Source organism: Magnolia sinica, chromosome 1 (assembly GCF_029962835.1).
Source record: "Magnolia sinica isolate HGM2019 chromosome 1, MsV1, whole genome shotgun sequence".
NCBI lineage: Eukaryota > Viridiplantae > Streptophyta > Magnoliopsida > Magnoliales > Magnoliaceae > Magnolia > Magnolia sinica.
The window spans coordinates 138,329,755-138,340,907 of NC_080573.1; the positions used below are offsets into that span (position 1 = coordinate 138,329,755).

Here is an 11,153-nt window from a genome sequence, read left to right on the forward strand (position 1 = left end):
GAAATGGATATGGAGATTTGGCTCTGAGTCAAACAGTCTTTGGAGACAAATATTTGCAACTAAATATGGCACCACGCCTTTAGGTTGGTGGACGAAAGAATCAACCATTTACAGACCTTCCTCCCTATGGAAAAACACAGCTAGGATCTCCATGTCTGTGTGCAACAATGTTCACTATCCTTGTGACGAGAATAGAATTAGATTCTAGCTGGACCGATGGTGTGGTCCAACCACCTTAGCTGAAATGTTCCCCTCTTTTTGTATTATGCCCTAACCAGGAGATTGTGGCGAAATATTGCTTCTATCATAACAGTTCTGGAGGAGTTTGGATTCCTCCCTTTGGAAGAAATTTCAATGATGAGGAGATTAGCGATCTCTTATCGTTTCTCTCATTGCTGCAGGACTTCTCCCTTGACCCTGCGTCTCAAGACTCAAGTCCTTCTACAACCACTTATCCTCTTCAGCCAATCCATGTTCCTGTTGTCACACTGGGGCGATCTGATCCTACAGAATTCCTCCGAAAGTCGCTGCATTTGGTTGGCTTGCAGGAAGGAATCGCATTCTCAGTGGACAACCTCAAAAGGAGAGGAATGATCTTAACCAATGTGTGTTCTTTGTGCCTGAAGGATGAAGAATATGTTGATCACCTCCTTATTCATTGCCCGTTTTCTTCTGACATTTGGTGGAGCATAAATCAATTGGCATGTGTCTTGGGTGATGTTGTCTTTTATTGATCAACTCCTTTGCTCTTGGCACACCGAAGGAGGAGCTTTGGGTAAAGGAAAATGGCGTTGTATTTTGCTCGCGGTGTTGTGGAACGTTTGGGCTGAAAGGAATAGCATAGTCTTTAGGGATTTCAGCCACTTTCTCTAAAGTTCTGATTTGTTTTAAGGATTGGGCGTCGTGAGGGTCTTGGCTTTGTTTCTAGGGAGCGACCTAGGCGTTGGTTCTTTTTGTCTTATAGTTTGTTGCCTCTAGGTGTTTTTTTTCTTGTTGCTTCTCTGGCAGCCCTGCTGTCTTTTTTAATAAAGTTCTCATCTTTCAAAAAAAAAAAAAAAAAAAACATTTTTAATTAAAAAATCCCCAAATTACCAATAATAACTAGATCAAGTTACATACATGTTTGATTTTGTGTTTGGACACAAATTGCAACCGATTTGTGAGAAGTTGAAATTTTTCAATTTTCCACAACTAAGCCCATCTCCCCCAAATCTCAAAATCAAAGCGATCCAAGTCCATGATATTTCATGCAAAACATGAAGTACCATGGATTTGTGACTATTTGACACTAATTTAACATGATTTATAACCAACAAAAAAAGATCAAGGAGTTGTTGCCATCATCTTTAAAATAAAATAAAATTTTAAAAAAAAAAGATCAAAAATGCCCACCGGATTGGATTGGTGGGATCAGTGCTCGAAATATCGGTATCGCACAATGTATCGCACCCTTGAGATACAGATACGTATCGGTTATCGCATGGGATATATCGTTTGTATCGCATAGTTTATCGCACTTTTTGGGAAACATGGGGAAACATTGAGAAAATGGTTGAATTTTTTAATAAAACTTTGGGGATTGTTAAAAAACCCCTTAATACACACTTTTAAATCATAACATCTCAAAAAAAATATACACATAATAAGTTTCCTTTGTATAGGGTCCTGAGTTATGCGATGTTTAACTGAACTAATGTAACTATATTTAAATTGGATGTATGATATTTATAAATATATCGTAGTCATGTATTAAAACACAACCAATCTATTGAAAAGACAAAGAATAACTTAAGAAGTAAATTTTGAGAAATATACTTATGATTGATGGGGACATGAAGTGACATCACCAAGTTCTGAAGGGCCCACCATGATGTATGTGTTGTATCCACATCGTCCATCGCATGAGTCAGATCCAAAGCTTGAGTGGACCCCACCACAGAAAACAGTGGAGAGAGTGACACCCACCATTAAAAATTTCTAGGGGCCACAAAAGTCTTTGATCAAGCTGAAAGTTGTTTTTTCCCTTTTTTCAGGTGTCTTAACTTATAAATAGGTTGGATCTCAAATAAACATCACAGTGGACCCATGATCAGGGTTTCAATGGTGGGCATCCCTCTCTCCACTGTTTTCTATGGTGGGATCCACTCCAAATTTGGATCTGACCCATTCTTTATCTCATGCCGTAAAATGATTTGGCCAAAGGGATGGACGGTGTAGATGCAATACATACATCATGGTGAGCCCCACAGAACTTGGTGACGTTACTTTAGTAGCTGGTCTGGCTACACGTCCTGAGAATCCAAGGACGCGGATTTCCTGCGCAAGCCATTTGCAGGAAGTTCCGGCGCTGAAAACTTAAGTGGGGCCCAACGTGATGTTTGTGAGTAATCCACTCCGTTCATCCATTTTTTGAGATCATTTTAGAACAAAGAGCCAAAAATAAACAGGATCCAATTTTCAAATGGGCTGAAAATGTAAGGATTGAACATCCACATATTCGTGTGCCCAAAAAAGTTTTGAATCGTTAATATCAGTTTATGAGGTCACACTGTGGGCCCCACCATAATGTATTTGTTTCATCCATTTTCATCCATTTTTACGGATCAATTGGCTTGATACAAAAATTATAGGGATATGATCTCATGTGGACCACATCACAGAAAACAATAATGATTGGATATCCACCCTTGTTTATTTGACATCCAATCTGTTGATTGGGTCATAAAGACCTAGATGACAAACAAACATCAGTGGTCCTGGTTTCAACGGTAGAAATTAACAGCTCCACTATTTCTGTGGTATGGTCCATTTTTATTGGGCTGAACACCTAAAAGGATCAATGATGGGCGGCATGGATAAACCACATGCAATCACGGTGGCCCAACAGAGTTCTGTCAGCGGATTGGCTACTCCACCACCACATGGTCGGTGCTGTGGGCCCACCATGATGTATGTGTTTCATCCACATATATTTTTATATATCATTTTAGGATATTAAAGAAAAAAATAGATATATTCCAATATCAACTGGGCCACATTACAGGTAACAGTCTGAAATGAACGTTGTGGGTCTTTATGACCTAATCAACAGATTTGATGTCAAATAAACAGTACAGTGGGCCTTAAGAACATTTAAATAATGGATATCCAATCACTATTGTTTTCCTTTGGTGTGGTCCACCTGAGATTTATATCTCTCTAGTTTTTTGGATAAAGCCATAAAATAATATTTAAAAATTTATGAACGGCATGGATGAAATACATACATTATTGTGGGGCCCACAGAGCACTGACCATCATCCGCCGGCTGGTGTCAGGGGAGTATCCAATCTGTTTCCGTAATTGACGTATCCACACCATCTATACATTTGAAGAGATCATTTTATGGCATGAGCCAAAAAATGGGTCAGATCCAGAGCTCGCGTGGACCCCACCATAGAAAACAGTGGAAAGAGTGACGCCTTTAAGGTAGGCCCTTAAAATTCTTAAATTTATATATCAACCACTTAAATTAGAAAGGAAACCGGATGGACGGTGTGGATAGACTACATACATTAAAGGTTGGCCCAACTGAGTTTACTATGTACGATAAGAGCGTACTCCGTAACCCACCGCACGATCGAAACCCCTTGATTCTCGTTCCGGAGGAAGGGGATCCTCAATCTGGCCCGATTTCTTGCCGGAATCTCCGAGAAATCTCCACAGATATATCGTAATGGACCACCTCCGATCACCAATCTTCGCTAGTACTCTCCGATTTCTCTCTCTCTCTCTTTTTTAATCTAATTCAAATTTTTTTTAATTCTCCACCTATGCGCATGGCGATATCGCACGATATATCGTGCGATATCTGAATTTTTGCATTTTTGGTATCTTCCGGGCGTTATCGTCCGGGTATCGTCTCGTTGGGGCCCGATAACGATAATATCGGCCGATATATCGGCCGATAGTATCGATATTTCGAACACTGGGTGGGATATATCAGCACTACCTGTGTGTTTCATATCGCACAAGTGGAATACATGATATATCGTGGGATATATCGGCCGATATCATTATTATTAAAAACATTGGTTCTCCTAAGATCAACCTTGGAAAGCTCCTTTTCTATATATATATATATATATATATATATATATATATATATAGAGAGAGAGAGAGAGAGAGAGAGAGAGAGAGAGAGAGAGATTAACTTCTTTGGAGGGTGCTTGCTTGCGGGGAAAAAGAAGTGTTTGTGATATTTAGATTCAAAACTACTAAAAGCTACTAATATTACGAAATTATTGAAAATGATAGTGGGGCCCTGGCGGTGATAAGTGATAACTAATGAGGGAACAAAAGGTTATGAAATGAGACAAGGACTGAGAACAAATGGTTATGAAATTCGCTTTAATAGCCTCAATTGGAGGACATCGTTTCACAATATTAACTTGTAAAGCATTACTACAAATAGAGCCAACTTGTATTTCAGTAAATTAAGATTAACATGAATGTCAAATGTGTCATAACTTGATGGAAGCAATTACAATAGCCCATTGTAATATGGAAACTTACATGATGATTGACTGTGGCTCAAGTAGTAAAGGGTTTCAAAGTCATGCACCGTCAAACACCCTGATTTTGTTACTGATGCCAGATATATTCCCTAAAAATCTTGAAGTGAACAATCCATCAACAGATGAGAGAGAGAGAGGGTATATCCAAAATACCAAAAACGAAGGGGAAAAATGAAACACCAACATCATAGTTGAAGCATAATATATATGAGAATCTAAGAATGCCACTTTCATTTGAAAGCATAAAAAGGAAATGGAAAGGAAGAAGAAAGAAAAGCTTAAAGTAACACTCATACGACATAATTGTGTGGAAATGATCTCGGCCAGGTCAACTTGAAAGTCAAGATAAGTTTGTATGGCAAGCAAACTGAACATGGTAGTTTTAAATAGTACATCAATTACTAGAAGTACAAGACCAAAAAAAAAAGTAAAGGCTTATCTTATTAGAGAAGTTCACAAGGAAAAAATTTCTAATGCTGCAAAGCCACCCATCACCCTAGTTTCCACTCTTTCTCAAATAGATGTTTCACATCATTGAAAAGATACCGAATTCTTGACGCGACCTATTTCACTTCTCCTGTTTTATTCAGCGAAATACACAGGCAATGTTTCTCACCATACTGTTGAGATGCGATTCTAATGACTAACTCTAAAGATGGGATCTTGACCAGATAAACTTGAAATGTCAAGCAAAGTCATATATTTAGCAAAATGTAGACCACGGTACTTTTAAGTAGTACATTAATTTCTTTAGCAGTATATTAATTTCTAAAAACACAAAAACGTAAAAAAAATAAAAAATAAAAATAAAAAATTTAAAAATTTTAAAAAAATTAAAAAAAAAAAATTAATTTAAATTTAAAAAAAAAAATTAAAATTAAAAAAAAAAAAAAAAAAAAAAAACACCAAAGACAAAAAGGCGCATGTTAGTAAAAGACTCGTGTGGGAAAAGTTATGTTGTAAAACTGCTCGTGTCCATAGTCTCTAAAGCTGGGAACTCTGATCCTTAGTCCTACATTGGTTGATGAAGTATATAATAGCACTTATTGGGCATAAATTAATCAGCAATGTCTACCACAAATAATCCAGTCAATTTTCCTGCAATTAGAGCTACCATCATTATCTTGAGAATGGCAATTAGCAATAATATTTGCTTGCAAATCCATAGCCCGGTGGGGCCCTGGTTGTATCCCCCACAAAGTTGAGTGGAGATGGTTTGGATTACTCTCATGGTGTCTAAACATCACCATAACATTTGGAATAAGGACTCAAATCTTTGAGGCTACTCTAGGCACAACAAGGCAGACCTCAAGAACCAAAGAATGTCATGAGGGCATCATTGTGTATGTCCAATTCCACTAGTAGACCTGGAAAAGGAGATCTCTAAACATCACCATAACATTTGGAATAAGGACTCAAATCTTTGAGGCTACTCTAGGCACAACAAGGCAGACCTCAAGAACCAAAGAATGTCATGAGGGCATCATTGTGTATGTCCAATTCCACTAGTAGACCTGGAAAAGGAGATCTGGAGCAATCTGCAGCGCAAATCATCTTGTTGTGCATTGGCTTCTTCGTTAGGCAAGGAATGACAATGGTGAAAGCAATCATGATAGTTATTAGTTAATATGTCACTTGAAAATCTTACAGGATTGCTAGACTTGAGAATGCAATGATATGATTCACCTAAGCTTGTGGTGGCTTTTAGAAAAGCCTGCGAGTGTGGGGTTTTTGCTGAAAGAATGTGGTTGGTAATGAAATTCAGAGAGGCAAAAACAATTTAGAGGGGATAAGAAACCATCAAGACAGAAATTCTCAACCTGAATAGTAATGGAACCAGTGCAAGGTTATCTAGTTCTCATCTAATTGTTGGGAATGTATAATAGTTCATTTCAAGTTCTTGCACATTCAAAACCTAAAGATTCCAAACATTATGGTTAATATTCGATTACGGTCAAGCCAAAAAAAAAAGGGGAAATAGAGGCTTTTTCAATACCTAACAGTGAATTAACATATTCTTAAGCACAAAAACACTGGAAATTGCTGTTGCATACCAGGCTTGACAGTTGACATGCATGGAAGAAATAAGTGAAACGCCGAAAAGAGAGAGAGAGAGAGAGAGAGAGAGAGAGAGAGAGAAGAAGGAGAAGAAGAACATAAAAAAGCAAGCAAAAAAGACTTATAAGTTTCAAAAGTCACAATAATGGAAACAAAGATCAAGAATTCACCTTGGTGTCGAATTCCAATCCTGATATGCCTTCCCTGAAAGGGAAAAAAATGCGTTTAAGACTGGGAGTCACTTGGAAAACATGTAAAGAAACAATAAGGAAAAACAGAGAAAATGCCACGTGTAGAAATGCACAAATATATGGCCAATAGATCAATAGAAACTGATTGAGTAAAACATCAAGCTCCAGTGTACCTCATAGTGGATGGGCCATCGTCCCAAAAATGACAAAATCGGAGATCACTGTCCACGAAGTTTTTCAGTTGAATGAAGACAAAGGATGCTTTTATTTCACAAATCCACTTCAATTCCATAAATCAGATGTTCGATATCACCAATCAGCGTGATTTATGGAATATTGCCCATCCATTGTTGGAACCACCATGTTGGTAGTTCTCATCGTCCGACCTAACAACCTAACCATGTAAGCCCCATCCAGCAAGGAAGGCACTTGGTCCAATTGATAATCCATGAAGTAATTTCATTCAACCATCTAAAAGAACTCTTCATTTTATTCACATCAATCGAATTAACAAATCATATGTGTGAATCCATTGTAAGCGCAGGCTACATGAAATGGCTGAGGATCAAAATACATACCAGATGAAGAAGAAGAAGAAGAAGAACATTAAGATGAAAAAGAAGAAGAAATAATGATAGCAATAAAACATCCCCTGACTATTAGGGCTGCAACTTGGGTTCGGGTCATCCCAAACCTGATTGACCCAACCTGATCAGGTTGGGTTGAGTAGGGTTGTCAGGGTCCTTGGGTTGGATGGGAAACTCCAACCCGATTTGAAACCACATTGGGTTTGGGTTGAACAAATCTGGGTCAGGTTAGGTCATGTTGGGTTGGAAATAATCATGTGTATTTAGGTCAGGTTGGATCGGATTTGGTCGGGTTAGGGATGACTATGGAGGAATTTGGGTTGGGTAAGGGTTGAGTACCTTGGGCTGGGTACCTTGGGTTGGAATTCGAGTTGGGTTGGGATGCAGGTTGGGTCCGCTTTGATAAGCATTACCTACACTGAATTGATTTTCCCTTTCATGTATATTCAAATTCCCTTCCATGTATATCAGCTAATTAATATTTTTCCTTATATACACATTGTACAACCCTATATGAATCCCATTGGGGCAAAGTAGAAGATAGTGAAATCTAGAGAATTCTCCAAAACTCTTCTTGTGTTTATCAGGTTATCATGGTATCAGAGAGGTTCCTCGGTGTCATTGCTTTCTAAGCCTTGTTGTGGTCCTCATTGTCGTTGTCAAGCTGCCAACCATCATGGCCTTCGTTATCATCATTGCAAAGGCCAGATCGCCAAATCATACGCGATATGCCATCGTCGCCTACACCCATCCCGGCAGCCCCTAGCTCATCATCATCAGCACTCTGCCAAAACCCAGCCTCTGTCCACTAGTTCCAGAGCTTTCAACAGCCACTGTCCCTATTTGGCCTTTGACTCACCACGGCGGTCCGTGGTGGGAGGGTCACCATGCAATCTGCCTCCAAAACAAACCACCTCGGGTGAAATCAAATATCGAAATCTTGAGTAACTATGCCTATCAATATATATATATATATATATATATATATATATATATATATATATATATATATATATATATATATATATATTTGAGAAACTGACCTTGAGAAAATGTCTAATAAATAAAGAATGCAGAAAATTAAAGAAAAAATTTTAATAAAATACACAAAAACGCAAGTGTAATTCATTCTGTTCCAATCCAAAGGTTTCTCTAAATAACGAAAAAATAAAAATGAAAAAGAAAGAAAGAAAGAGAATGAATAAAGAAAAAGAAAAATAATATATCAATTCAATGGCACAAAATAAAGCCGAAGGAACATGATTCTGCAATCCCCACTACCCATTTCCTGACCACCCTTCCACATCAACACACCCCTCGAATCTTCCCTGAAGACGAAGTACCCAACATTGCCCCTTCAACCACTAGCGCGTTGACCATGGGCCAGATGACCAAAATACCCTCCCCCACCACGACGCACACCAGCACGTAGAGAAACCCCATGAACTAGAGTACCCAAACACCATGTCGCCCGGCTTCCACCACGCCAAAAGCACGAGGCACACTGCCTGCACCGGCACAAAGAGGGCCACTAAAAATGCTAGCCAGCAGATCCGAACCCTCAACGTCTTGTTGATCACAAGCGACACTGCCCTCCAGCAAACCGCCACGAACCAGGTCAAGAAGCCCCTGTTGAACCCACTGAGGACCACCATACTGAAAAGCGAGTAGGTGCAAAGCACCTTGTCTGCGTGTCCCACCCTCCGTAAGACTACCGAATCCCTCCTAAAGGCTTCAAGTAAGTTCTAGAAGATGGAAACCCTAGAGGAGAAAAAGATGAGAAAGACCTGGTGGAGCCGTGGAGGAGGACAAGAAGGCAGATAAGGAGGATGCTGGAGAGGGCCTTGAGAGGGTATTACGGTAATTGGAGCAGTGGAGGGAGACACTAACGAGGAATAGGAGAGTGAGGAAGAAAGCGGGCCGTAAGAGACCCTGGGAAGCAATGATGTAGGCCTTGTAGAGGGACTACTGGTGTGGGTAGGATTGTAAAGGCCCAATCTGAACTCAAACCAAGTCGAGTCAAAGTTACCTAGTAACTTGACCCAACTCGACTCAACTCGATCCAAAACCCGACTGACTCGAGTACGAGTAGTGTGTGTGTGTGTGTGTGTGTGTGTGAACCTAATTTTCTAAAGTCTAACCCTACCCGCCGCACCCAACCCAAGCCCTCTCCCTCCCTCATCCTCCTCTCCTAAGCCTGGCGGCCACCACCCACCCAGACACTCTCTCTCTCTCTCTCTCTCTCTCTCTCTCTCTCTCTCTCTCTCTCTCTCTCTCTCTCTCTCTCTCTCTCTCTCTCAATGCGAGAGATGCAAGGCCAGCAGCACTGCAACAACTTATCCAAACGATCCGCACCCACCCGGCCACCCAGCTCTGCCTAATCAAGAGGAGTGATAAGCATTACCTTCAATGCATTGATTTTTCCTTCCATGTATATTCAAAATCCCTTCCATATATATCAGTTAATAAATATTTTTCCTTATATACACATTGTACAGCCCTATATAAATCCCATTGGGGCAAAGTAGAAGATAGTGAAATTTGGAGAATTATCCAAAACTCTTCTTGTGTTTATCAAGTTATCACTCTTGAGGTAGACTCGTGCTCAAGATTGATTCTCAACACAACTCAACCCTCCCAAGTTGCACCCCTGCTGACTATCACATACTTCAACAACTATTTATTGACACTAAAAGGCAGCAAGAATGCAATAAATACCCTGGAATTTGAATTATGTTGGGGAAGCCAAGCTCATACCAAAGTGTAAATAAGCTATAAATTCATATAGAATGCATGAACTACATTCACAGATAAAAAGTATTGGACAACATAAACAAGGGAAAAGACCACATGATATTGCATACAAAACATCTACCACCTTTCATTAGTGTTGGGCAGAACCCCATGCCCCTTTCCCGTCCATGGATCGAATCTGGAATGTTCATAGGATTCCCACTGACAGCCAACAGGAGATGTTTCGTACACAATATGCCTTGTACCGATGGAAACAAGTGAGTAGTAAGTTATGAACAAAAGCACTTACTTTCTACTAGGCACTTGGAGATCAACATTCGCATCATTAACCATTCGATTCAGCTGTACACAGATTCCAATTCTCCAAACTCAGAATAGAAGACTCAAACAAAGGAAACCATGTGATGAGATTAGTTAAAAGAGGAATTGAGAAACAAAATCACTACGTACATGCGTCGGACAGCTTTGTCCACCAATATTGTAGCAATGGGCGAAATCCCCTATCTTTCCACAACATCAGATCGCCAATTATATAAGGAAATAGATCGGAAAGCAGCCATAGCAGAATCTAAAGAAAAGACATCAAATTCGGTAGAGGTTCAATTACCTCGGCGTATGATTCAAGCAGTAGGGCAGAGATCTCATGGCGGTGCTTTGGCGGCATCCTGCCATTCAATTCCACGAGGCTCATCTTCCATCGAGACCTTTTAGCAAAGAGAAATTAGGGTTTCAGAAAAATGTCGGGAAGATGAAGATGGAGATTGAGGGTTGCTTTTCTTTTACCTGCGGAGGGGTTTAGGGTTTGGAGGAGACGAGGGGCGGGGGACTACGTATTTATCCATGCGCGCGTGCGGGTAGGAATTCAGACGATCGGGGAGAGGGAAGACGTGCAGCCGCGGCGCAGGTTTCTGTGCACAGGAGCAGAGCTGCTGCAATGGCTGCATCTGGGCCAGGACCCTGGAGGTTTTGGAGGTTGGTTTTCCCGCGCTTTGACAAAACACTTTTTC

General features: G+C 40.1%; 1 protein-coding gene across 5 annotated transcripts in view; it reads right to left on the minus strand.

Annotated features, from left to right (window-relative positions):
- LOC131220554 (uncharacterized) overlaps nt 1-11,153 on the minus strand; it is a 30,281-nt gene extending 19,128 nt beyond the window's left edge. For 4 of the 5 annotated variants that reach the window (XR_009158689.1, XR_009158691.1, XR_009158684.1 and 1 more), the window contains exons 1-6: nt 10,930-11,153; nt 10,754-10,850; nt 10,597-10,650; nt 10,436-10,488; nt 6,785-6,818; nt 4,555-4,645 (exon numbers count right to left, since the gene is read on the minus strand). Coding sequence is in view for 2 of the 5 variants with exons in the window: in XM_058215403.1 (XP_058071386.1) it covers nt 4,555-4,645; nt 6,785-6,818; nt 10,436-10,488; nt 10,597-10,650; nt 10,754-10,850; nt 10,930-11,090 (490 nt within the window). In the remaining 3 variants the exon portion in view is untranslated. Of the gene's footprint in view, nt 1-4,554; nt 4,646-6,784; nt 6,819-10,435; nt 10,489-10,596; nt 10,651-10,753; nt 10,853-10,929 lie in introns of those variants that run through there. The other variant, XM_058215414.1, reaches the window with a different exon arrangement.